General features: G+C 41.7%; 5 protein-coding genes across 7 annotated transcripts in view; 2 read left to right on the top strand and 3 right to left on the bottom strand.

Annotated features, from left to right (window-relative positions):
• uxs1 (UDP-glucuronate decarboxylase 1) overlaps positions 1–4,367 on the top strand; it is a 40,989-nt gene extending 36,622 nt beyond the window's left edge. Inside the window, exons 14-15 of the mRNA XM_022202716.2 lie at positions 1,717–1,820; positions 3,645–4,367. Of these exons, the coding sequence (XP_022058408.1) occupies positions 1,717–1,820; positions 3,645–3,776 (236 nt within the window). The 3' untranslated portion in view covers positions 3,777–4,367. The remainder of the gene's footprint in view (positions 1–1,716; positions 1,821–3,644) is intronic.
• Positions 1–24,517, bottom strand: part of LOC110959998 (cytochrome c oxidase assembly factor 5) — a 523,208-nt gene that overhangs the window by 225,219 nt on the left and 273,472 nt on the right. The gene's annotated exons all lie outside the window — the stretch shown is intronic.
• On the bottom strand, positions 4,442–10,157 carry ecrg4a (ECRG4 augurin precursor a). The gene is made up of 4 exons (XM_022202715.2): positions 9,880–10,157; positions 6,780–6,827; positions 6,530–6,699; positions 4,442–5,507 (listed from the first exon to the last, which is right to left on the bottom strand). The coding sequence occupies exons 1-4, from the start codon at positions 9,998–10,000 to the stop codon at positions 5,358–5,360; spliced, it is 489 nt and encodes a 162-aa protein (XP_022058407.1). The 5' UTR covers positions 10,001–10,157; the 3' UTR covers positions 4,442–5,357.
• On the top strand, positions 6,596–20,762 carry LOC127537003 (uncharacterized). Of its 2 annotated transcripts, none has more exons than XM_051958505.1 (6): positions 6,596–6,719; positions 14,980–15,189; positions 15,991–16,097; positions 16,179–16,282; positions 16,372–18,868; positions 19,077–20,762. In XM_051958505.1, the coding sequence occupies exon 6, from the start codon at positions 19,267–19,269 to the stop codon at positions 20,587–20,589; it is 1,323 nt and encodes a 440-aa protein (XP_051814465.1). In that variant the 5' UTR covers positions 6,596–6,719; positions 14,980–15,189; positions 15,991–16,097; positions 16,179–16,282; positions 16,372–18,868; positions 19,077–19,266; the 3' UTR covers positions 20,590–20,762. The 2 variants fall into 2 exon arrangements, with proteins under 2 accessions (XP_051814465.1, XP_051814464.1); XM_051958504.1 differs by having other exon boundaries at positions 16,369–18,868.
• Positions 20,730–23,202, bottom strand: LOC110956967 (uncharacterized). The gene is made up of 3 exons (XM_051958502.1): positions 22,853–23,202; positions 22,341–22,599; positions 20,730–22,035 (listed from the first exon to the last, which is right to left on the bottom strand). The coding sequence occupies exons 1-3, from the start codon at positions 23,091–23,093 to the stop codon at positions 20,976–20,978; spliced, it is 1,560 nt and encodes a 519-aa protein (XP_051814462.1). The 5' UTR covers positions 23,094–23,202; the 3' UTR covers positions 20,730–20,975.

The following is a 24,517-nucleotide window of genomic DNA, read 5'->3' as shown; positions in this document are numbered from 1 at the left end:
CACTGAATCCTGCTGTAAAAGATGACACTCTGAATTTCAGACCAAATTTATGAACACAGTTCAACAAACGACTGGAGAAGTCTCCGTCTTACTGACCTAATCATTCGCCTTCGTTAACGGTAGTTAACGGTCTGCGGGCCACTAGCAAACACGATGGGCCTGGTTAGTGAGGGATGAAGAGCGAGTTCTGCCCGTGATGAACTTTACTGAATGAACATTGATTTTGTTTCTGTTCTGACAGATAAATGATGTGTTTCTGTTGTGGCAGCAAACGTTTTCTGTTTCAGCTGTAGTGAAGGTTCATCATAGTTTTAAACGGTTCTTTCTTTCTCCTCCATCGTCACCTGTTGTTGCTGCAGCTGAGTGACAGCAGCTCCGTCAGACACCTGGAGTTCTGTCTGTTGGAGTTCTGGATTTAGAAAGTTAAAGTTCTTTATTGACACATAAACATCAGAGTGATGAGGCAGAACATGGAACACAACTATCTTCTTACTTCCTAAAGTACCGCTAACAGAAGCGTCACCATCAGAGCTTATAGGTAGTCCAGTGTTCAAAAAACGTCACCTCGGTACCCATCCATGGGTCTGACTCATTCAAGCTGCTACAGTGATGGAGGTTTAACGCTTTTATTTATAATACAAGAGCTTTATTTATCCCCGAAGGGAAATTGACTCGTCTGGGAGTCTCATGTTTGCTTTAGAATTCTGCAGTCTGAATGCTGATGGTGTGAAAGATGTTCTAAATCTTTCTGTCCTGGATAGGAGCCGTCTTGTAATGTTGTCTGTAACTTTTCAGTGATGAACAGTGATCCTGTTTTGTTTCTTAATCTATTAGATTTTTGCAAAGAGAAAAAAAATGCTTTTTTTATTGTTCAAAAAGTATATCCATTTAGTGTTACTGGGGAATGATATGACAGCATCAAATGGATAAAGCAGTGAAGAGCCTTTCTGTCTGAGTCCTGCTGCATTCAAACGTCTGCTCTGATCTCTTAGGTGTTGATGCTTCATTGTGTTGAATGATCCATGTGCAGACTATCAAATGCATCTTTCTCTGAACTCACCTAAAATCCTGTCTTTTACGCCGTGTCCCTTTAGAGCAGGTTTTGCAACATCCCAGCTCGTTTAGAAGCCAGTCCTGGTCCAGCTGGAAACTTACCAAAATGTGATATCAAATCTGGAATCCTTTAAAAATGAGCATTCAGTGAATTTGAAGGAATCTGGAATCCAGCAATTCAGGTTTTGAACTGAAAAATTTTTGCATGGTGAGAATTTCTGGACTTGTTTAAATGAAGAAGAAGGTGATGATGTTCTTTTACAACTTTCAGACCAGGTTGTTGGACTATTTTTGAAGTATTTTCTGAAGGGGATCCCCCAAAAACTCAGAAGACGTCGTATTTATAAGAGAATGAAGGTGGAAAAGTAGACGCTGAATAAGGCTGCACTGGATCACTGATAGAAGTGTGTGCTGCTGTGTGAGACATTTAAGAGACAGTTTTCTCTGTGTGGTTTTCTATTTGAGCAAAATGTCCTTTGAAATCAGAAACATGGGGGAAAACACAAAACGCCAGAATCAAATGTGTGATCTCTGCTGACCAAACACACACAGACACAACAGTGTAGTAAGCTGAATAATAACAGTATGTCCTTTTCTTTGTGTTTGTGTCTGTCCCTGAACACACCCTCATGCACACATACACACTAAAACACACACAAACAGTGAGCCGAAGCCAGATCCAGTTCCTTCCTGAGGCTCAAGACGACCCACAGAGGAGAAGACCCGACATCCGAAAAGCCAAGATGATGCTGGGCTGGGAGCCGGTGGTATGTGCGACGCTCGACAATCAGCTAGACGGATCTGAAATGTTCAGGAGCTCCAGTTTTTAGTATTTTGAGGCTTGAAGTGGGCGAATGTAGAGCGAGAAGCTTAACTCCAGCCCCTTTCTGCTAATGAATGATGCTGCGCTAAAGATCCTCAGTGGCTCAGGTGTTACACAGGTTTTAGGTCATACAGATATTTTTACACAGCAGTCAATGAACAAAATCAATATTGAAAACATTCTCTTATCGGTACATGACCTCAGTATCATGCTGAAAACGTTAAACTTGCTTCACAAAGTCAAAACAAAATTATACAAATAAGATCTTGTGCATGTACATGACCAGTGTTTAGTTTGGACACACCTTCTCATTAATGGTTCTTCTTTATTTTCACAATTATTTCCATGTAGATTCTCACTGAAGGCATCAAACTATGAAGGAACACATCTGGAATTATGTAGGGAACAGAAAAGTGTGAAATAAGTCAAAACGTTTTATATTTTAGATTCTTTGCTTTGATTCCTGCTTTGAACACTCTGGTTATTCTCTGGATGAGCTTCATGAGGTAGAACATCAAATGGTTTCCAACAGTCTTGAAGGAGTTCCAGAGATGCTGAGCTCTTGTTGGTCCTTCTGCCTTCACTCTGTGGTCCATCTCATCCCAAACATCTGGATTGAGTTTAGGTCAGGTGACTGTGGAGGCCAGGTCATCTCCATCATCTCCTTCTTGGTCAGATAGTCCTTCCACAGCCTGGAGGTGTGTTTGGGGTCATTATCCTGTTGGAGAATAAATGATGGTCCACCTAAACCAAACCTGATGGGATGTCATGTTGCTGCAGGATGCTGTGGTAGCCATGCTGGTTCAGGGTTCCTTCAGTTTGGAATAAATCCCCAACAGAGACCATCACACCTCCTCCTCCATGCTTCACGGTGGAACCGTGCATGTAGAGACCATCATGCCTGTCGTTTCTCGTAGCTGATTGGTTCTTGTCATAATATGGATTCTAACAGTTGTCCAGTAGGGCTGTCAACTGTGGACCAACCTGACTTATGATGGTTCCAACCCCATTAAAAGGAAGAACCTCCACAAATGAACTCTGACAAGGAATATCTGTGAAAAGAAAACCATTTCAGGTTCATGAAGCTCATCTAGAGAATAACAAGAGTTATTGTAAACAATCTAAAATATATGATTCTTTGATTTATTTCACACCTTTGCTGGTCCTACATAGTTCCAGATGTTCATTGATAGTTCTGATGTCTTCAGTGAGAATCTGCAATGGAAATGGAAATAAATAAAAACCATTTAATGAGAATGTGTGACTTGTATATGCATTTATAATATTGATATTTGACGTTTAAAATCTAATCGTTGATGACAGGGCCATTTAAAAAGATAAATTCTCAGTGTGAAAGATCTCATCAAGGCTTTAGAATATGATTATATGAAGAAATGATCAGTGTTAAATTATCTCACAGATTGACTTATGTCTGATCATTTTTACATACATTTAATATGTGAGATATATTCGTGTTAATGAGACTCTCTACTGAAATATTCAGCATATTTATTCATGAGTCTCACTCAGATTGACACCATACGTTTGTTGAAACTCTGGAACCCACTATTGCTTTAAGCTGTTACTCCAAAATGCACCAATCATGAGAAGTTGTGTGTTTGGAGAGCAGCTTTCATCACGTTATCGTTCGCTCTGGACTGCAGGACGAGTTTACAGACGATGTTTACCAGCTGTATTTTACTTATTCAGTATCAGTCTCACCATTTAAAATAGTCATATATGGATGTGTTGTAACTTGTGTCGGCAGGTTCCCCTGGAGGAAGGCCTGAACAAAACCATCCAGTACTTCAGTAGAGAGCTGGAGCACCAGGCCAACAACCAGTACATCCCCAAACCTAAAGCCGCCCGCATGAAGAAGGGACGGCCCAGACACAACTGAGGCCGAGCTCCCCGTCAGACCCTCGTTCACAAAACAGAAAGAGGAAAGACTCCTTAAAGAGCCACTGTTTGGTGTAGTGGCTCCTGGAAATAGTTTCTTTTATTGAGAAGAAGAAGAGACTTGAGACTCTCTTTATAAAGATGCTATGGTCTTGTGTTGGAGCTGCAGGGGGGCTATGATCTTCCTAATCAGAGCTTTTGTGACTGATGGACAAGCCTGAATCAAAGAGGCAACAAATTTGAAGCAAGAAATCTGAAACCCAGCCTACCTTTTTGTGAATTTGTGCTTTTGCTATTTAAAATCATCGCCGTCATGAGAATCCTGCGCATCCAGCTCACACCGGGCATCTGTGCTTTGTTCTGATTTTGTCGCTTTGTCTCTGGAGATGGACAGCCTCGGCTTGTTTTCCCACTGGACGTTTTGTCGTCTTCCCAGTGGAGCGCCAGCACCCTGTCGGCCGTTCACACAATGGCCTGGACCGATCCTCCAGCAAGACTGTTACGTCATCGTTGTGTTTGTGAAAATCTCATTATCAAGATGTGCATTATCAATCTGAGGTGAAGATGCTATTTTAATAAAATATTTCCAGTATTTTGTGTCGATGGTTACGGAGACGCTTCCTCTGCAGTTGTGTTTAGTGGAATTAAAAAGGCCGGAGACGGAGGGAGGATGGAGCCGCATCTTTATTTACAGCCAAAGATGGAGCCAGAATTTAAACAGTTTTTGATACAAACCGGCTGCCTCAAAGCATCGATTTCAAGCAGGTTGCTGTTAACCCTCCTGTTGTCCTCATTTATGGGCACCAAAAATATTGTTTCCTTGTCTGAAAAAGATCCAAAAATTCAGCAAAAAAAATCCCCAAATTTCTGAAAATTTGAAAAACCTTCAGGAAGAAAATCCCAATAATTCCTCAGAAGTTTCCCTTAAAAATTTAATTTATAAAATCACCCGAATTGGGCAAGAAAATTCTTGTAAACATTGTTCAAAAAATTTGTAGAAATCTTCAAAAAAAATCCTAAAAGTATCTGAAGTGATTCCATATATATCAATATAATTTCTAATATTTTCTTTAGGAAAATTCACTAAAAAAATCAGTTGATTTTTTATGTGGATGTTCTTAAAAAATATTTTTAACATTTTTTGTTTCCACTAAAACATGTTGGAAATGTGGACGTCAGAAGTTTCACTGTGAAAATATTTTTTTTTCCATGTTTTCAAATTTTAAAACTGGTCAATTTTGACCCATGAGACGACATGTGGGTTAAGCGAGAGCAGAAACACACTTTCTGTGTTATTCCCAAGAAAGAACTGGCAGTGGGTTAGATTTGTGGGTGTAGAAAATGAAGACAAAAAAGCAGAAAGCGAGGCACTAACAGACAAAGAAGCAGGGATGTGTGTGTTTATACACACTTATCCTACAAAAATCGAGCACCCAGAGCAGAAACGATTAAATTTCGAGTATGAAGTCCTGGTTTGAGGTTAAGGTTAAGGTTGGGGGTGAGGCTAAGCACCAGAAAATCTAACTCGTAATGCCCTCTGAAGATGCTGGAAACCCTGGTGAACAGGCGTGTGTGACTGGACTTAATAGTAGTCGTAGTTGACGTCGGCTCCGTGTCGGTAAGCTGAGGGGTAACGGGGGCCGATGGGGGCGTTCTCATCGTAGTGGTGCTGACGTCCTTGGTCGCTGGAGCGTGCCTGGTCCATCCAGTACGACAGGTCAGCCTCCAGCCTCTGGTGAGGAAAACAGAAAAACACCACAGACGTGACATGTTGGGAAAGCTGACGGACACACGGCAGCAGATAAGATGCCACAACAGCACATCTGTGGCAATTAGACGCTCATAAAAGACAAACAGTGAAAAGGCCAATCCTCTGACAGCTTTGGCCTTTTAAGGAAGCTACAGCAAATGGCATCTGCACCAGGTGTCATCCACGGGGCTGCTGGAGCTGGAGCTCGTTTGTCAGAAATAGAGGCGGTGGGGACTTATTTTTTCCTGCTCTCGTTATCTGATCCTGTGCTCTCTGCTGCCTCCAGGGAGTTCTACATGCTGACCTGAAAGAAAACCGAGTGTGTCGGTGGGTTTATGTTTGTGTGTGATATGTTCACTTCCTTTAGTCTGGTAGCATTTGGAGGTGAAGTGAATCCTTTAAAGAGCCTTTTTTCAGACATCAGACCAGCCCCTTTACTCCACTTTATACCTCAAATATGTAAAGATCTAGAAGATGGGGATTTTTCTGCTCTGTGCTTCTTTTTGCATGTTTCTTCCTATAGCAGGTGTAAAGGTCTTTTTATATACATTTGTAGCTAAACAGGCAGCAGCAGTCGCTTAAAGTTTTGAGGGAAAAATTCACCGCAAGGCATTCTTTATCAAGCTTTTAACACAAAAAACCCTCATGATCGTGTTTAATCAGGACTCTGTTGATCAAATTGAACTGATAGAGGTCCAGCAGCAGATGCTCTACATCTGGTCTGCTCTGATCTCAAATGTTCTTCTCGCTTCTGATCAGCTTTACCAGGATTTCTTGATCCTTGAAAGCAGAGATGGCAAAAGCCAGAAAGCTCTAGAAGGAAAGCAAAACGACTAGTGATGAGGAAATAGAGAAAAATAACACAAGAGCTGTTTGTCAGTGTAAATCTGTGTGTTTTGTGGAGAAGAAGTCCTGTCATGCTGGATTCCTGTTCACTGGGTGTTGATTTCTCCTTTCTGCTGAAATAAACGTGTTGCAGCTCTCCAGCAGCAGACGTAGCTCACCTGCTCATCAAAGCCCATGTACATGAACTGCTGGATCCACTGCTGCACATCTGGTCTGCTGCGATCCCAGATGTTCCTCTTGGATCTGCTCAGCTTTGCCAGGAACTCCTGAGCCTTGGATGAAGGGACTGCAACAGAGGACATTGATGGGGCAGTTCCAGCTCCTGCCACTGGATGGAAGCACAACGAGGTAAATAATGAGACGATAGTTACTTCACAAACCTAACGGAGGTGATTTTCTGTAAGTTACCGTCTCTTTTCCTTAGGATCTTGTGTAAGCTGCTGTCACTGGATGCGTCTGTAAAGGAGAGTCAGTGGAGGCAAAATGAGCTGCAATGCAAACAACATTCATCCTAAGATTGTAAAGCACAACAAAATTAGATGAAAATCATTCTAAAACAGCTGCACACGTTGTTCATGGTCATTATGAAAACACACTTTTAACATCAGATCTTTTAGATCAACTCTGCACTTGTTAAAAATGTTTAATTCTTCTTCTTTATAAAACCATCATTTTTTCCTGATTTTGTAGCTTGCACTGCAGCAAATACTCTGATTACTTCATACAAACGTTCATTTCTAGTACATTCAACGTCATTTTTTTCTGCTGGAACCAATGCATTTTGAGGTCCTAAACATGGTCCAAAACCCCTGAAGATGTGCACACACATCAGAACTCGTTAAAATTTTTATATTTTGTGAGCATTAAACATTTGTGTGTGTTAAAATGGCTCCATAGCGCCCCCTGCAAAATGTGTAACATGTACCACGGGCATCGTGTTTCACCTGCAGCTACCAGATTTGGTAGACAAATGCAGCACATCAGGATGAACTAAAACGTCTGCGGTGCTCAAATCCTGAACCCAACAGGAAGAGTCCTGCCCTGATCACGTCCACATGCCAAAGTGCATTCACAGCATGTGCTATAGCGCCCCCTGCAGCATTTTTAGCAAATAACCCCCACAGCAAGTGTAGCCTAGCCGCGCTAGACCCATGCTCTGAAGACACAAGGGTCTAGGAACGCTCGACAGGGAGGGAGGCGGGCTAAAAGGTTGTCTATCAAATCACTCTGCAGCCATTGGGTAGGTATACAACCAATCAGTGCAACAAATAGGCTCCTAGAGCGCCGGAAATCAGAGGATGCGGTAGTTCGGTGAAGCCTTATTTATACAGTCAATGGGTGAAGCTCAAGTATATTACAGACATGTTAACAGAAAGATTATTCAGAGTCGGTGCTAATGGAGCTCAATGACTGTTGTCGTTTTTGTTGTCGACCCTGGCAGAGAATTAAATTCGTTGCTATGGGTTGTCTAGCGTGGCTAGGCTAGTTGTTTCCGGTTGTTTCTGTCAGAATCGTCGCGCCTCTGTCGTCACTTCGTTACGCCCGCCTTCTGACTCTACACTTCATGGTGATTGGTCCGACCAGTTTTAGGAGAATCAAACTTCGAGGCTTACCGAGGGTAACTAGACCCACCCTGGCAGAGAATTAAATTCGTTGCCGTGGGTTGTCTAGCGCGGCTAGGCTAAGTGTAGCCTGCATCCACGAAAAACCCAGCAGGAAGTCCGCCAAGACAAACTTGGCTTTCAGTTTCTGGAGTTTGTTCTGTTTTCATTACAGGTGCAAATGTCAGAGTGGAACATTATGTGTAATTAAAGCAGAAGCTGTCATTTCAGGGAAGCTGGCTGCCAATTTGCACACCAGTTTCCATGTAAATGTATTTGCTGCAGTGACGTCCTTCCTCCGGCTCTGCGCTCACATTTGCAGCATTAGTGCTACGCTGTGTGTGAAGATGCTCATGTACTAAGTGCACTAATGGGAAATGTTGCACATCACTGCACCAGGCCGTCTAGTCAGATGACCTTTTATATTTAAAAGTGTAAATGACTCAGAGCAATGTTCTGTCAGGATGCTTATGTTCTATGCATCTGGGTTACGTTTCCGTTAGTCTTAGGGGGTTTATTCCATCTGTTTCTGTGGATGTGTGCTGAATGAGAAATTCAAACTGAGCCAGATGTTCCTTAGAATGCAGTCTACGTCAGAACGTGCACAGAAATCCGGTCCATATCTTACAGTGGACTGCTGGAACACAAAACGTTTTCACTGTGTGCTTAGAGGTGGAAGGAAACACTTGGAGAAAATTGCTTGCATGTGTTCATCTCCAGCTTTTGGTGCAGATGAATGAGCTGTGAACAGCCAGTTTCTGCAGAACCTCTCTCCTTACTTTAGCAGTCCAACACATCATGTTTCCCAGTAAACCACTCGGGTGCTGCTTTAGCTGTCTGCTTGGGGTCGTTGTCCTGCTAGAAGGTGAACCTCCATCCTAGTCTCAAACCTTTTACAGAATGCTACAGGCTTTGCTCTAGAATATCCCTGTATTTAGCACCATCCATCTTTCCCTCGACTTGGACCAGTTTCCCCGTCCCTGCTGCTGACAAACATCCCCATAGCATGATGCTGCCTCCGCCATGCTTCACTGTGGGGATGGTGTTCTTGGCGTGATGTGTTGTGTTGGATGTGCGTCAGACGTAGGGTTTCCTTGATGACCAGAGCACCTTCCTCCATACATTCTGGGACTCTCCCACGTGCCTTTTTGCAAACTAAAAACGTGCCTTCTTATTTTTAGCTGAAAGTCATGTCTTTCTTCTGATCACTCTTCCACAAAGCCCAGCTCTATGGACTTATTGTGGTCCTATGAGCAGATACTCTGCAGCTCCTCCAGGGTTTCCTTTGGTCTTTGTGCAGCCCTTCTGATTAATGCTCTCCTTGCTCGCTCCATGAGTTTTGGTGGGCGGCCCTCTGTTGACAGGTTTGTTGTGGTCCCATGTTCTTTCCATTTGACTATAATGGATTTGATGGTGCTCCTGGGATCATCAAAGATCTGGATATTTCTTTATAACCCAACCCTTACTTGTACTTTTTATCATCTTTGTCCCTGACTTGTTTCATTTAAAGTGAGTGTAAAGTCTGTATATGCTGAATTTCCTTTGCTAGAATGGAAAGAATACACTGACTACTTTAAAGGTCGGCTAAACACGTTCAGATATACGCTAAATGCTCCTCTGAGTCTGATAAGTCCACATGTTCTCTTATCTGGTTTAGTTCAGCTCGATGTGTGACAGAAAGAGAAGATAACGACAGAAAATCAGAAGTCTTAAAGCAGTTCTGAGGAAGCAAACTTTCTCTACAAGCTGTCTCACATTCTCACATGCAGTAATTCATCATTAAAGCTGCTGGAAACTCCACGCGCTCAAAAAGCAAAGATGAATGCAAGATGAGATGCGACCAACTGTGGAGGAGAAGACTGTAGAACAAAAGCAAAATTAAAGCAGAAATAGAAGACTGTGCTTACCGCTAAGAGCTAGCAGCATCAGCAGCACAGTCAGCCCCATTAACCTCACAGAGAGCTGCTGGGATGCCATCTTGAAGCCACTCAGTCCTTCCAAAGCTCCTTTAAGGCAACAACTGTGCATAAACTGCTTCACGACCAGAGGGAAGAGTGGGCGGCAACCCAGACTTTCCAAGTGGAAACTGGCCCGCAGCGCTGGAATGTCTTTCACCTCCCTGCCTACAGAAACGAGGCTGCGACTGGGAGCTTTTCTGCACTTAAATGAGTTTTCATGTGTGTCTCAGGTATTTTTCCAGCAGGATAGGATGGAGGAGGAAGGCTGGGCAGCAGTTTGTCATGCAGTTTAATTTTGTTGGAATATGCAGGATTTTAAAAAACAGGAGTAAACGTGTTTTCACTTTCTGAAGAGGTTTTCTGAAATTGTAAAGTTAAACTCTTACTGGATTTTTATGCATGTTGCAGGAAACTTTGATGGCTGCAGTTTTTGATTTATTTCTGTACTTAACCCTCCTGTTATCCTCATTTACGGGCACCAAAAAATATTGTTTCCTCGGCTAAAAAAAATCCAAAAATTCAGCAAAAAAAATCCTCGAATTTCTGAAAATTTGCAAAACCTTCAGAAGTTTCACTGTGAATATATATATATATATATATATATATATATATATATATATATATATATATATACGCATAGGCGTCAGTTTGGGGGGGGCGGTGGGGATGTGTCCCCCCCACTTTTTATCAGGGGTCATTTTGTCTCCAACACATTCAAATTCTTCACATGTAAGCCGTTGTAAACCCAGTTATTTTCAGCAGTATAGAAAATTCCGACGCTCCTGAACGCACCATCCGGAGAGTTGCACAGACACGCAGCACACCTTCCTGAGGTTAAAAAAAAAAAACGTGCAGATGCTAAATTTGCGCCCCTGTCAAGTGGAAGCTCCGACCAGAGGCGTGCAGGGGCAAAATTTCGGCCGGGAGAATTAGTACTATAGCGGCCCACAGACCCCTCTACCTGCATGTACTGATAGCTCAACAGGTTGAGCCTCCGCCTTTGGTGCGGTGGTTGTGAGTTTGAACTCAGCTTGTAGCATTTTGCCGCCGTTCTTCGACATTTTCTCAAAGTGCTGTGGTCTCCATCCCCCCCACTTTTAAAAACAAACTGACGCCCTTGTATATATATATATATATATATATATATATATTTTTATTTTTATTTTTTTTTCCAAATTTTCAAACTTTAAAACTGGTCAATTTGACCCACCAGGTTAACTACACGACCTGAGCAGAAACTGACCAACAGTTAAATGTCTAATATCTGGTTTCAAACATCAGTAATTTTCCAGGACAGTCAGTGCTGCCGGGCTGGAGCGCTGTGAATGTAGAAACGCCTGCCTCAGGTGCTGCAAAATGAGTTGCACACAGCAGGAATCTGAAATATTTCAATTGAATCTCATGTATATTTTTCCATAATTAAGGCCCAGTTCGCTCAAAATAGGTTTTGGTGTTTGTTGCTTCTCTTGGATGTTTCAGCTTCACTGAACAAAGTGGATAATTAATGAAGACTTCCTGTTCCATCACCTCAAACTTTACTTGACAGTTAGCTTGGGTGGAAGTTGAAGTGGTGTGATGTGAAAACTTGAAGCCTGTTTTTTGCACAGAATCAGACTGATGGAGGAAGCATCGTGCATCCAGCAGTTAAACCTCTGATCAGGAACATATTTACACATTCATAGGTTCAGGTAGGAGATGAAGATGTCATTTCAAAAATTTATAACCGGCTAATCGAACTTTTTTCATAGAAAGGTTACACCAGATGCACATTACTGTTCACAATAGAGCATTTTTACATATTTTCAAACATGCCTCATTACTGACAAACCTTTAGCCCCGTCTGTCCACTTCTTCCTGCTGCTTCACTTTAACTTCGTTTACATTTTTATCTTGTCTTTTTCTCAGCTTAACTCCGTTCACAGATGGTTTCAAGTTTCCATGTTGCAAAGACGGCGCTTCCTCAGTGGAATGGAAATCAGATCATGAGCTAAGAAACTTTTCTCGCTTGCGGGTTTGTTTTCTTGTTGTGCGGCCAACTGCTCATGCTTGATAGTGTTTCTCCAGCTGGCTCTGCCTCAGTATAAGGGACGATGTTCCACCAAAAAAAACTCTGCAGCGTCTTTAATGTTTGACACTGGATCCTTTCCTTCACATCATGTGGATGTCTGATCAGAAGCCCTGAGCTCCTGGTTGTTCCTGTGTGGTGGAGAACAACACGATTCACGGGAGAACTTTACATTGTAGTGAGATGATCAGTTCCTTAATGAGTGGTAGAGTGCTGTGGCTTCCCAGAGTATATTAGAGGATGTAACTGAGGGGCTTCTGAAGTCCATGGATATATCTGCATACATTTTCATTAAAAGTAAGAAAAATAATGTTTTTATGTTCATTATGATCATGTCTTTGCAAATTCCATAATTATGTATTATTGAAACAATCAGTCATTCATACAAAACAACTGGAAATCACTAAAATATCATCTAAATAACGTCTGAATTTAACACCAACCACCTTCTAATCAGCTAAACAATAATAAAATGAGCTGATTCACAAACAGTTTGGATTGTGTTCTTGAGTTCAGATAATCAGGACAGATATTTCTTTTATGGCAATATATCACATTTTATATGGAAAATAACAAATTAAATCTCTTTCCACTAAGTTCCACTTCTCCAGGAAGTGTGTTAATTCCAAATCACATGACCTGCTCATTCTGTTTCTTTTGGGGTAATTTTCAGTCCGTTTTGTGCCTATTTTGGGCATTTTTGTGTCCCTGTTCAGTCTGTTTGTGGTAATTTTAGGTGTTTTTGTGGTCATTTTGCAATGAATTGTGGTTATTTTGCGTGTCTTTTGTCGTTTTGTGTCTTTATCTGATTGTGTAATTGTGTAATTATCTGTCTCACTGAGTCATTTTGTGTTTTTCTGTGGTCGTGCTGCGTCTTTTTGTGGTTGTTTTGTTTGTCTTTGTGCTCATTTTGTTTCTTTTTTGGTCCTTTTCAGACTGCTTTGTGGGCATTTTAGGACTTTTTGTCTTCATTTTGCGCCCCTTTCTGGCTGTTTTCAGTCTGTTTGTGGTAATTTTAGGTGTATTGTGGTCATTTTGTGTGTTTGTCATCATTTTGTTTCATTTTCTGATAATTTTGTGTCTCATTGAATCATTTTGTGTTCAGTTTTGACACAGAAATAGATGCTGAAGTAAAGGAATGAATTGGCAGCTCGTGATCTAAAGTTCCCCATCATTAGCTGGCAGTATCCAGCATTCAGCACAACAAGCTGCTGGGGAACCATGTGATTTAGTGCATTTGTAAGGAGAAAACTGTGCTGCATTACAGGTTGTGTAGTCTCTCTTAAACAGCTGCTGTGCTTGTCACCACCTCCAGGATAAACGTTTTTCTGAATGAAGCCTGTATAAACAGGCTTCATTCAGAAATTCTCATGTGACTTGGTTTGAAGCTGGCTGTGTGTCAGAGAGACGCTGTTTGGTTTGGAGCTACAAACAGGAGCTGGAATAGCCTAGCCACGCTACACCCATGTTTCTGACGGCACAAGGGTCTAGGAACGGTCGACAGGGAGGGAGGCGGGCTAAAAGGTTGTCTTTCAAATCTCTCTGCAGCAATTGGGTAGGTTTACAACCAATCAGCGCAACGAATAGGCTGACGTAGTTCCGAGAGCGCCGGTGGATTGTGGCTAAGTCCCATTAGCTTCCCAACCAGCGGAGCCAACTGGTATATTAAGGATTTGCCATATCCCGTCGGCATAAGTCCAAATACGTCTTTCTTCTCAATGAAACACTTCAGTGCCGTCCTTTGTTTATCTTTCAAGTTGAATTTTAGCTTCAAATCTTTAAGGGCTGTGGCCAAAGCCGAGTCCAAAGATAACTGTTTATTGTGCGCCGGTTGTTTCTGTCAGAATCGTCACGCCTCTGTCGTCACTTCGTTACGCCCGCCTTCTGACTCTACACTTCATGGTGATTGGTCCGGCCAGTTTTAGGAGAATCCAGCCTCGAGCCTTATGGAGGGTAACTAGACCCACCCTGGCAGAGAATTAAATTTGTTGCCGTGGGTTGTCTAGCGCGGCTAGGCTAGAGCTGGAATGCAGTAAAGCAGGAGGTGGCTGGGTTTGGTGAGAAGGTAGAGGGAGTGACGAGACAAAGACAGAAAAAAGGAAGGCATTGAAGGTAGAAGAGAAGAGAGGAGGAATATGTTTAGAAACCCTTTCTTATTTCCTTATTCTCTGTCAGAAGGCAGCGTTTTGGCAGCTGAATGCTTTTTCACATCCAAACAGAATTCAGCTGAGCAGACAATGAGAATTTAAAAAGCTCATTGTGAAGTCAGTTATGTGAGCAGTCACGGCTGGCTGCTGTGAAGCTCAGAGAAGACAAACTGCTCTCAGTGCAGACAAACCTACAGATGTGACTTCCTGACCGATGCAGGATGCAGACTGTCCTCAGGCGCATGTTCTACAGGGTGACCCAAAAGTTTGGAAACAAATGAAAAGTCTATAATCCAAATAATATAATGTTATTTCAATAAATCAGTACCATAGATATATTCAGAAGAGTAACGGATTAGTGTAAAACAAACATATTTCCACATGTTCATGTTTGTTTCTTGTTCTTTGTTTCTACACTGGTATCTTCTGGAATGTATCTTCATTCATGCTTATGAAGGTTCCTCAAACTGGCCAGTAAATGTTGCCTCATAGTACTTTTGGATGTTTAAAAAAATAAAAGCTGTCAGATACTTCACCATCCAGAGTTTTGAAATCTGACAGTGATGGCTGCATTTAGAAGTTCTGCTCTATCATACCTGGACCTTATGCTTCTATTCATTTTCTTCTGAGTTATTGTACTCTGCAAATACTATGCTTTTAAGTTATTTTATTAAATAAGAGTGAATTCATGCACCCCCAACTCAAATAGACACTGCAGTTAAACTTTTGGGTCACCCTGTAGAATGAAGCTGAACAGCAAAAACACAGAACATGTGTCCAGCTTTTTTTTATTCACCTACAGATTTCTGAGCTTCAGTAATGTTTTCCTTCCTTCAGGTGACTTTTGTAAATCTGCAGCGGAGAATGAAACGGAAGGAAATAAGACATGAAGCGCAGACGGAACGTTTCTGACACCATGAAGGAATTCATTCCAACTAAACCTTCCTCTGACGTCTGGTTTGATCTCACCGGTCCAAATGTACCGACCACTGAGCTGGAACGATCAGCAAAACGTCGTGATATGTGAGCACAAAGACTCGGATTCAGGTACAAAAACATCCTTTGTGTTTGCCCACAAAACCATGAAGTGAGCATCTCTGCATCACAGAGTCCTCAAGAAACGATAGAGCAGGAAGGTGAATGTGTCCTCATTTCCCATGAGTTTGTTTGGTGTCGTAGGAATATCATAAGATCAGAAAAACACATGAAACTTTGCCCTTAAACAGGATTTGCTCTTGTTGTTCTTCCACTTTTGTTGCTTTGACTTTGCTTCAGTCTTTCTTTCTTCCTGTGACTCGAGGCAGAGGCATCCCACAAGTCGTTCCCTCAGAAGACTCATCCCGGAGTCAGATTCACACTGGCTTAACCCGTTCCCTTCCAGTTGAGGTTTAGTTTACTCTCCACAGCCATGTTCGAAACATGCTGCAGATTGTTAACCTCTACCAATTTAATGAGTGCTCTGTTTAGACTTTTTATCAGCAATTTGCCCCATATTGATATTTAGAAATGTTGTGTGGATGTTAGTTTTAATTGCCTGTAATTGCTCTTCTTGCTCGTGTCCACTACTGATGATTGCTGCCTCATATGATCGACGTGACTCCGTTTGTAACCAGAAACATTTCAGGGAAAACCATAGATATCACATTAAAACTGTTCATCACTCAATAGTCCTTGGTTTCCGGAAAGTTCAGTCTGTAGGCCTCGCAAGACTCATTTGTTTGTTTTTCTTTTAGCTTTTTACATCAAACATTTCTTAGCTGAAAACAGAACAAGGACTTTCTTTGCAAGACAAAATAATATTCTGATTCCTGTTCATCCTTCCCTGTTTCTTGTCTTGACTGTGAACAGAGTGCTGGTAAATACACAGTGATGGTCGACTATGAGAAAGGTGAAGAGCTCTCAGTAAAGAGTGGAGACATGGTGCAGCTGGTCAAGGAGGGCGACGACGCACAATGGTGAGCACGTCACAGTTTACTGCCGTCCATTTTTAAGTAAAACTAACAGCAGAGCTGGTTTAACGGCACTTCTGTGTCTAGGTTTGTACGAAACCTGAACACATCTAAGGAGGGCTGGATCGCTGCTGCTCATCTCATCACCCTCATCGGGAAGTCCAAGTCTTGTCAGTCTCTCACCAGCTCAGGTATTCAGACAAACGATCCTAAATAAAGTGTGTGAGTCACTAAAGCACAATTCTTACATATGAAGGTAATCTTGTGTTTCCGACAGAAGGCAGCGGCTCTGGAAACCTCAGCACATCATCCAGCTGCAGTGAAACCTACACAAGCTTCTCTGACATCAAACCCTGAACTCTTCTGCACTTTCTCTGTCATCCTGAACGCTCGCGTCACGTCGCTCTCTGTGCTGTATTGCCAACATCATACGAATATTTTCCACAGAAGGCTGTATTTTTCCATTATTTTTATCACGCACAAGCACCCTAGACAAAGACAATGGCACGTTTAGCTGCTGATGCATAACAGATGTACACGTTACATGAAGTAGTTTCACAGGATAGTCGAGGGATCCTCCTCTAGTCACAAACGTGTCTGTTTATTTTTATGAAGACAGACGATCGTATTGTAATAGATGTATGAATGGGCCAGCAGGACTGATCTCAGTTGATGCATCTGTTTGTGTTCAGCGGGTTAATATCAGCGATCGTGTGTCAATGACGGCTGTGTGTGTTCATCTGTGCTAATTTACCCAGAAATTTGTTTTTCAGCTGTTACTGTACATAAAAAAGAGGGACAGAGATGAATATGTACGGCTTGTTTAGCTCAACTGAATGTTTTCTGAGATGTTTTCCTCTGCTTTTCTCCCTTTACAGGTTTATTTATTTGCAGGAAACACCCACATATGTTCAGTTACTTGTAATTTCCTTGCTGTATTTTTACTCTCCTCCTGTTTGTCTGTCTGTCGTCAACCTGCTGTTAGGAACCTGATCTGCCACCTGTCCAAACTTTGTGTCCCTTCATGTCTCCGACGGCCTCGTGGTCTAACTCTTTATGGGTCTTCACATACTATGCTACAGTTTACAGATGTCTCTCAGTGTGAATAATCAGAGATCACTGTATAGCGCTAACTTATTCCCTGCAGAGGGATCGTGTTCTGAATGTAGATATTGTTCATTAATATCCGTCTGTCATGAAATGTTTGTTAATGGAGATGCTATATTGTACAGTAAGTATGGTGATGTCACTACTTTGTGACTTGTCAAAGTTTTTTACGTAAACGACTTGCGATAAGGGCTGCACAGTGGAATAAGTGGTTAGCACTTTGGCCTTGCAGCAAGAAGATCCTGGTTCAAATCTCGGCCTGGGATCTTTCTGCATGTAGTCTGCATGTTCTCCCTGTGCATGCGTGGGTTTTCTCCGGGTACTCCGGCTTCCTCCCACAGTCCAAAAACATGCTGAGGTTAATTGGTTATTCTAAATTGTCCGTAGGTGTGAATGTGAGTGTGATTGTGTGTCTGTATATGTAGCCCTGTGACAGACTGGTGACCTGTCCAGGGTGTCCCCTGCCTTCACCTGAGTCAGCTGGGATAGACTCCAGCACCCCCCATGACCCTAGTGAGGATAAAGCGATGTATAGAGAATGGATGGACTTGTGATAATTGAGTCACAGTCTCACTGCTCGCTGTTTCTAATTTACAACTCCTTTGTGTTGTTTCTTTTGTTTTACTGAATCCTCTGATGCATTTATGTCATAGACTGTATATAAAGATGGATGTAGCATCTGGCTCCAAAATTGAAGCCCACTCGGAAGTGTCAAAAACTTGCAATATCACGCCGTCTGCTAGGGTTGGCTCCAAAAAGCTTTTTCTCCATAGACCCCCATTCATTTTTGGAAAAAATAAAACTTGATAGACTGATGTTCTACAGCTCAGGATTTTTTTCCCGTTAGTTTTCATGGTCAAAATGAGAGATCAGGTGGCCGATCTTAAAATAAATCAATACTGAATTTTAAATAAATCGTTAAAGTTGGCGGAGCCAGGGGGCGTGGCTACACTTGATAGACAGCAACAGAAGCCTCTGCGGTAAAATGTGGGCGGGATAAGAGAGTCTTCAGCCAATCCTGCTCCTAGTTGCTCTCTGGTCCAGCCTGTTTGATGACGCTTTTTACGTCACTGGCTCCAAAAAATCCAAAATGGCGACCAGGAAGTAGCAAAATCCGGGCTTCATTTTCTCGGCGTTGAAACCAACGGGTGACGTCACGGTTAGTTCATGCCTGATTTATGTGCACAGATTTTACGAAGACAAGCAAATGAGGCCTCTCAGAGATAGCGTTCGGGAACGGACGTCATACCGCGGTGGATTATGGGATGCGCCCGCCATGTTTGTGGCCTGGAAATGTAAACAGCCGAACAGCGTCGTCCGTGGAATAGATCGTTTATGTCCAAAAAATGGACCGAAAGAGAGGCAAATGCCCTATTATCTACAGGGAAAAACTGAACAACGAAGCCAAGCAAAGATACATGGAAAAAATTGGATTAATTGGTGGGATAGATCCATACGAGCACCAAAGCTGGTCCAGTGACTATGACCTTCTGCCTAACATCACTTTCCCAGATATTTTCGCCTATCTGGTTTGTGGAACAAGTGTCTACACAGCTCAACAGTTTAAAAGTTATAAATCGTTAAAAGCTCACCAACTATTCACCAGCGGATGGGTCCAGGATTTACAGATTTTCCGCGTGAACAAAGAAAAAACTTTAATTCGTTTGAAGGTAAGCATCAACACCTCTCAGCATGCTCGTTTGATGTTATGCCACACAGTCACACACGCCTAGCTTTAACAGTTTTTGACTTTTTTGATTTCTAAATTGAGATAATTGGTTTTTATAAAACAATCTATGCTAGTTTAACTGTGCTACTTTAAACTGTTTTTTAAACTACTTTGTGTTTGTCCATTTTGTTGGTTTTACATTCACAAAGGATGAATGAACCACCGCTGCAGCCATGGGTCATCATCAGCTCCAGTGGCCAAGTGGACTGTGCACACTGCACTTGCATGGCTGGCATTGCTGAATCATGTACGCATATGGGAGCACTACTGTTTAAACTGGAGGCGGCCGTGAGGATTAGAGGAACCAAGACTGTCACTGATGTTCCAGCATAATGGGTAATGCCTGGTAATGTGCAAAAGATTCATAGAGAGGTAGCTCACAAGATAGACTTTTCTACTGCTGCAGCTAAAAAAAGACAATTTGATGATAGTGTTGGAGGAGTTAAGATGCCTGGAATTCGCACACATGCTGGCACAGTCCATCCTTGTAAGCACAGCCCCACACTTTTAGACCTTCAGCCTCTCCTTGCCATCTTGAACTCTGACACCAAAGCTGTTTGTTTGAGTGGGATGGAAGACTACTATGAACAAGATGTAGACCCTGTCCAACCACAAATGCAACCAAAATCTTTGCTGTGTCTAAGAGATACAAGTAAGGAAGACTGTGAGTTATCAGTGCTCAAGCAGCATTGTGAAGGGCTCGTACCCATGACAGCAGCATCAGAGAGTCAGGCAGCCTTGATAGAAGGCAAAACCAGACTTCAACATCTCTGTAAATCTTGGTATTCATTGAGAGCTGGAAGAATAACTGCTTCTAATATCCATGTTGTTATTTCATCAAACCTCTCCACATCAGCAATTTCCACCATCAACAGAGTTTGTCACCCTCAAAAAAAAGCACACACGCCAGCCACCAAATGGGGAGTTGATCATGAAGACACAGCAAGACAGGTGTACCTCTGTAATGTTGGGCCAAAGCATATCAATTTCAGAGTTCAGCAGTGTGGATTTATTATCAACCCATCCTTTGCAGAAGTTGGAGCATCACCAGACGGCCTCATTGACTGCTCTTGCTGTGGCAAAGGCTCTCTGGAGATAAAGTGTCCAATTTTGTACAGAAATGAATCAATCCAGCAAGCTTGTAAAGAAGACAGACAGTTTTGTCTCAGTTTAACAGATGGTATTGTAGCACTAAAGCATGGACATCCTTACTACAGCCAGATTCAAACCCAAATCCATGTCACAAAATCTGAGTATTGTGACTTGGTAGTGTGGACTTTAAAAGACTTTGTTGTTGTTGGACTGTTCCCTGATCACACCCACTGGAGAAACATTTTGGTGAAAGCACAGAACTTCTTCCAAAAAGTCTGTCTGCCAGAGCTAGTTGCCTGTTATTTTACGAAAGCACACAGCGCAGCACATGAACAGCAACCTCTGAAGGACATCACACAAGTATTGAACACAAACACCAGAAAGAAAAGGAAACGAGAGACTGCTGCTAAAGTATGGTGCTTGTGCCAAGGCCCGGAGTCACTGGATGACATGGTTGCATGTGACAATGAAAACTGTAAAATCCAGTGGTTCCATTATCGATGTGTGGGGCTTAGAAAGGCGCCTTCAACTAGTGAAGAATGGTTCTGTCCAGACTGCAAACACAGCTAGGGGTGCAAACTTCTGTTTCAACTCTGATTTAAATTAACCAGACTGTTCTATGCTCTTCAATTCCGTATTTCCTATTGTCAGTGAGAGCACTTGAACGTTTAGCACTACAATGCATTTTGACAGAATACAACAGAAAATGATTATGAACAAAATAAAATGTTTATTAGAAAACAGTACAACTTGTGATTTCTCTTCAGTGCATTACATATTTTGAACTGACTGGTTTTAAAAAACACATTTATGTACATTTTTGCTGATAGTGCATCAATTGAGTTATGAACATGTTGAAAAGAAAAAAAATTAGGATATTGCATACATCAAGCTTATCTGAATAGAAAAAGGACTCGATATTCATAATAAGCAAATAGTTAACACATGACCACTCCTTACAATTTCACAGCAACACTTGGGCATGTATTAGTTAAGGCACAACACACACAAACAATTTTGTCGAGAAGAACTCGGTCCTCACCTTCACAACGAACCACCAGGTTCACAGGTACAGTAGAACTAAGTAAAGAATATTTTGGACAAACAACTCCGATTACTCTCTCCACGTGGACTCTGAGGTGTGCAAGCTCTCTGGTCTCCTCCATGTCAATGGCATCAAGCTGACTACGGCCGCAGGTGAAAGCAGGTGCTTGGACTTCAGCACATACCAGTGCAACACTATCTGCGATATCAAACCCACGGTCGGCCAAAACTAAATCGCCAGGTAGTAATCTATTTAAAATGCCACAGTCTTCTGTTAGCTCTTTATCACTTACACTGCCCCCCCACCCTGTTGAGATGAAAGAAACAGCCCCCTGTGGTGTTATGCCAATGAGATATTTGAGTGTGTGTTTGTGTTTATAGTGTGAAAAAGTCTGTGCATTAGCTTTTACATTAGATGCTCTCTCAATTCCAATTTCGAAACAGTCTATAACGGCCACACGACTACCAAAAGCCTCCACAAATTGGTGTGGCATGGTCTCCCGCAAACAATGTCTCTCTGGCCAGTGTACTAGTGGCTTTAGGTGTGTGTACATAACAGAAATTGTGTCTCTGAATGTGTCGGAGATAGTTTTACAATCAACGTCAAACAAATAAGCTAAATTCTGAATGGGCAAGTTGAGTCTGAGACACATCAGAGTAAGAAGCAACATTTGAAAAGGTGAGAGTTTACGACGTGATGGAAGACATGGTAGTATCTGTGCCAGAATACCCATAAACACACTGAAACAGTGTAAACCAGTGTAGTATTTCACCTTAGTTTCACTACTTTTAAGAAATTGTTCATCCATTTTATGTTTGGCCAGCTGCTTCTTCAGTTTTCTGTTCTCCTCTCTTAAGTTGTCCATTTCAAACTGTGTCTTTGTGCAAAAAGCACAAGGAGAAGATGCAGGTGAAGGAGCAGGTGGAGAAGATGGAAGCGATGAAGACGGCAGTGTTGGTCCAAAATCTCTGCTGTAAAAAAAAAAAAATTTGTAAGATTTAAAATTACTATATAGCACAGTGTACTTATATCTCAACGGGAATGCTAACTGACATGCCGATCCTACATGATGACATCACATTCATACCATCCTATGTATATAATTGGCATTTTATACAATTTTGACTTTCCCAGTAAACAAATCACAAGATATATAATTGGCATTTATATTAAAATTATTTAGCATGTACTTTTTCATATGTAAAGTGCAATTAATTATTTTCCTTTTTCTTGATGTGAGGTGCAAAGATGTCAGGTGAAAAACATTTTTTCTTACCGATTAAAATCAAGTTCTGAAGTCAAGGTCTTGCAGTGTGGAGAAGATGTAGCATTTGAGGATGGCTCAACAGGCATTGGTGACTCAGTGGCAGGATCAGTAGCTGAAGGAGGACCAAGTTCTTTAGTAGTCTGATGTCTTTGGAGTCTGCGTTTATACCGGTCTGCACTACTACTTTCTGCAGAGGTTTTTGTGTATCCCAGATGAAGGGTTGGAACCCAGTCTGGATCACAGTCTGAGATCTCGTAAGCTGGTTTGCCTGGAAGGGAACGAAAAGTTACTGCATAGTAGTTGAACTGCTTGCAATCCCAAGGCCCTGGTTGCATCAGCAGAGCTGTAAATCATTAGTATGTAGCCTCCTCAAACTGTAGTGTAGGAAGTGAGCAAAATGACAACAACAAACCTAGCAAAGGCTACAACACGGTTTTGAATCAGCTAGGAGCCAAAGACGGTCTGCATGAGAACTTATTCTTATATTAAATTATAACGGTGATAATAAAAAGGCAACTCACCCTTATGGAAATGCCTGGAACAAACGAACATCGTCTTGGGAATATTATCGAAAGAGACTGACTTTCGTTTAATGGGAGCAATCCAAGCCATTCGGCGTCTCTTTGTCATTACCGAGATTGCGCTCCCCTGATGCCTTTTCCAAGCGGGAAAACTGAAATATTTCAGTCCGTTGGACAATTTTCTACCAGACCAGTGGTGAGACTTACTGTCGCAACCCACCACACAACATCTGCGCCCCATTGTTGCTGATGGCCAGAAAGTTTGCGCGCTAAAAACATGTACAAATGTGCAGGTTTTAAGGAAGCCGCCAGTAAACCCGCCACAAATCCCAAGATGCTTTGCGACGTGACGTCACATTCCCGAACTCTAATAGAGGGACAACGTAAGGAAAACCGGAAATGAAACTGAATGTATTCAACTGGGTTGCCAGGTTTGTTTTTTAAGCGTAGCTTTTATACTTACTGCTACCCTGACATGAAAATGCCATTACAAATATAAACGGATACTGTCTTTTGAGTGAAATGTTGCATTTTACCAATAGAAACTCAAAATTACAGATTTTGGGGACTCGAGTGACCAAATTTCAGAAAAGTTTGAGCAGGAAATCTTTCCAAAAGGCAAAATAAAGCAGATGAAAAAACTGAATATAAAGTCTCATGAAAGAAAATGCTTAAAAATACAAGTACATATTTGTGATATTATTTTATTATAATACTGTCACATGCAGTATTCCAGAACTGAAATATGAAAAAAATAGATTTTAGTATAAAAACAGGGCAACAAAATACGCATTTAGGTCACTGCATACATCCAAGAGGGCACCAAAATAAAACAGATTAATACATTTCAAGCATGCATTTTCATAATTACACAGGATCAGTCATTACTGGACTGTTTAAGAGCCCTCAATCCCTCAAAGTTCAGAAAAAATAGGCTTTCTAATCATATATACATACATGAGCATGCTTAGACATTTGCCCTGTGCCATACCACGAATAAAAATCACATTCTGGAATTGTACATAAAATTGTCATTCTTATATTTTATAACTAAATTAGATAATAGATAATAAACGAAATAAATCATTGTTAAAGGGATTTTTAGTCTTCTTGCCCATGTTTTATCTGATGTATGCTTCCTCTTCTTCAGTAACATGTAGTGTCTGACATGAGATATGTTTTTCTGTTTTATTTCTGAGAATGTTTATGTGATGTCTATGTTAGGCTATGCTCCCATACACAAACGATGTCTGAGAAACTACACCCAGCTGCCTGAAGATCTCTGAGGAAAGTTGCAGGTAAAATACTATGAGGTAAGAGAAGATCACCCAAATTATCTTTTCTTGAGCTCGATGCGGGGGATATTTCTGACAGATTATGGCAACCAGGGACTACAAAAATGGGCGGGGTTACGGTGCCTGAAACTGCAGCTGCAGCTTTGAATTAACGTAGACACGTGAAGTGGGTATCTCCGTTTACTTAAAAACTGTTCATTTTAGGTAAACGGGAGGTAAAAATGCGTCGTAGTAGCAAAACGTTTTGCGCATTTTGCCAGCGGTCCGAAGAGACGGAGATAACCGGAGCCTTGTCGACTAAAGACGAAGTCACCGCTCATGAGAACTGTTTGGTAAATATTAGCATGTTTTCAATGTTAGCTTCTCGTTT

This window comes from Acanthochromis polyacanthus, chromosome 14, assembly GCF_021347895.1.
Source record: "Acanthochromis polyacanthus isolate Apoly-LR-REF ecotype Palm Island chromosome 14, KAUST_Apoly_ChrSc, whole genome shotgun sequence".
Lineage (NCBI taxonomy): Eukaryota > Metazoa > Chordata > Actinopteri > Pomacentridae > Acanthochromis > Acanthochromis polyacanthus.
The sequence above is the reverse complement of the archived record's forward strand: the minus strand, read 5'-3'. Positions and strand labels throughout refer to the sequence as shown.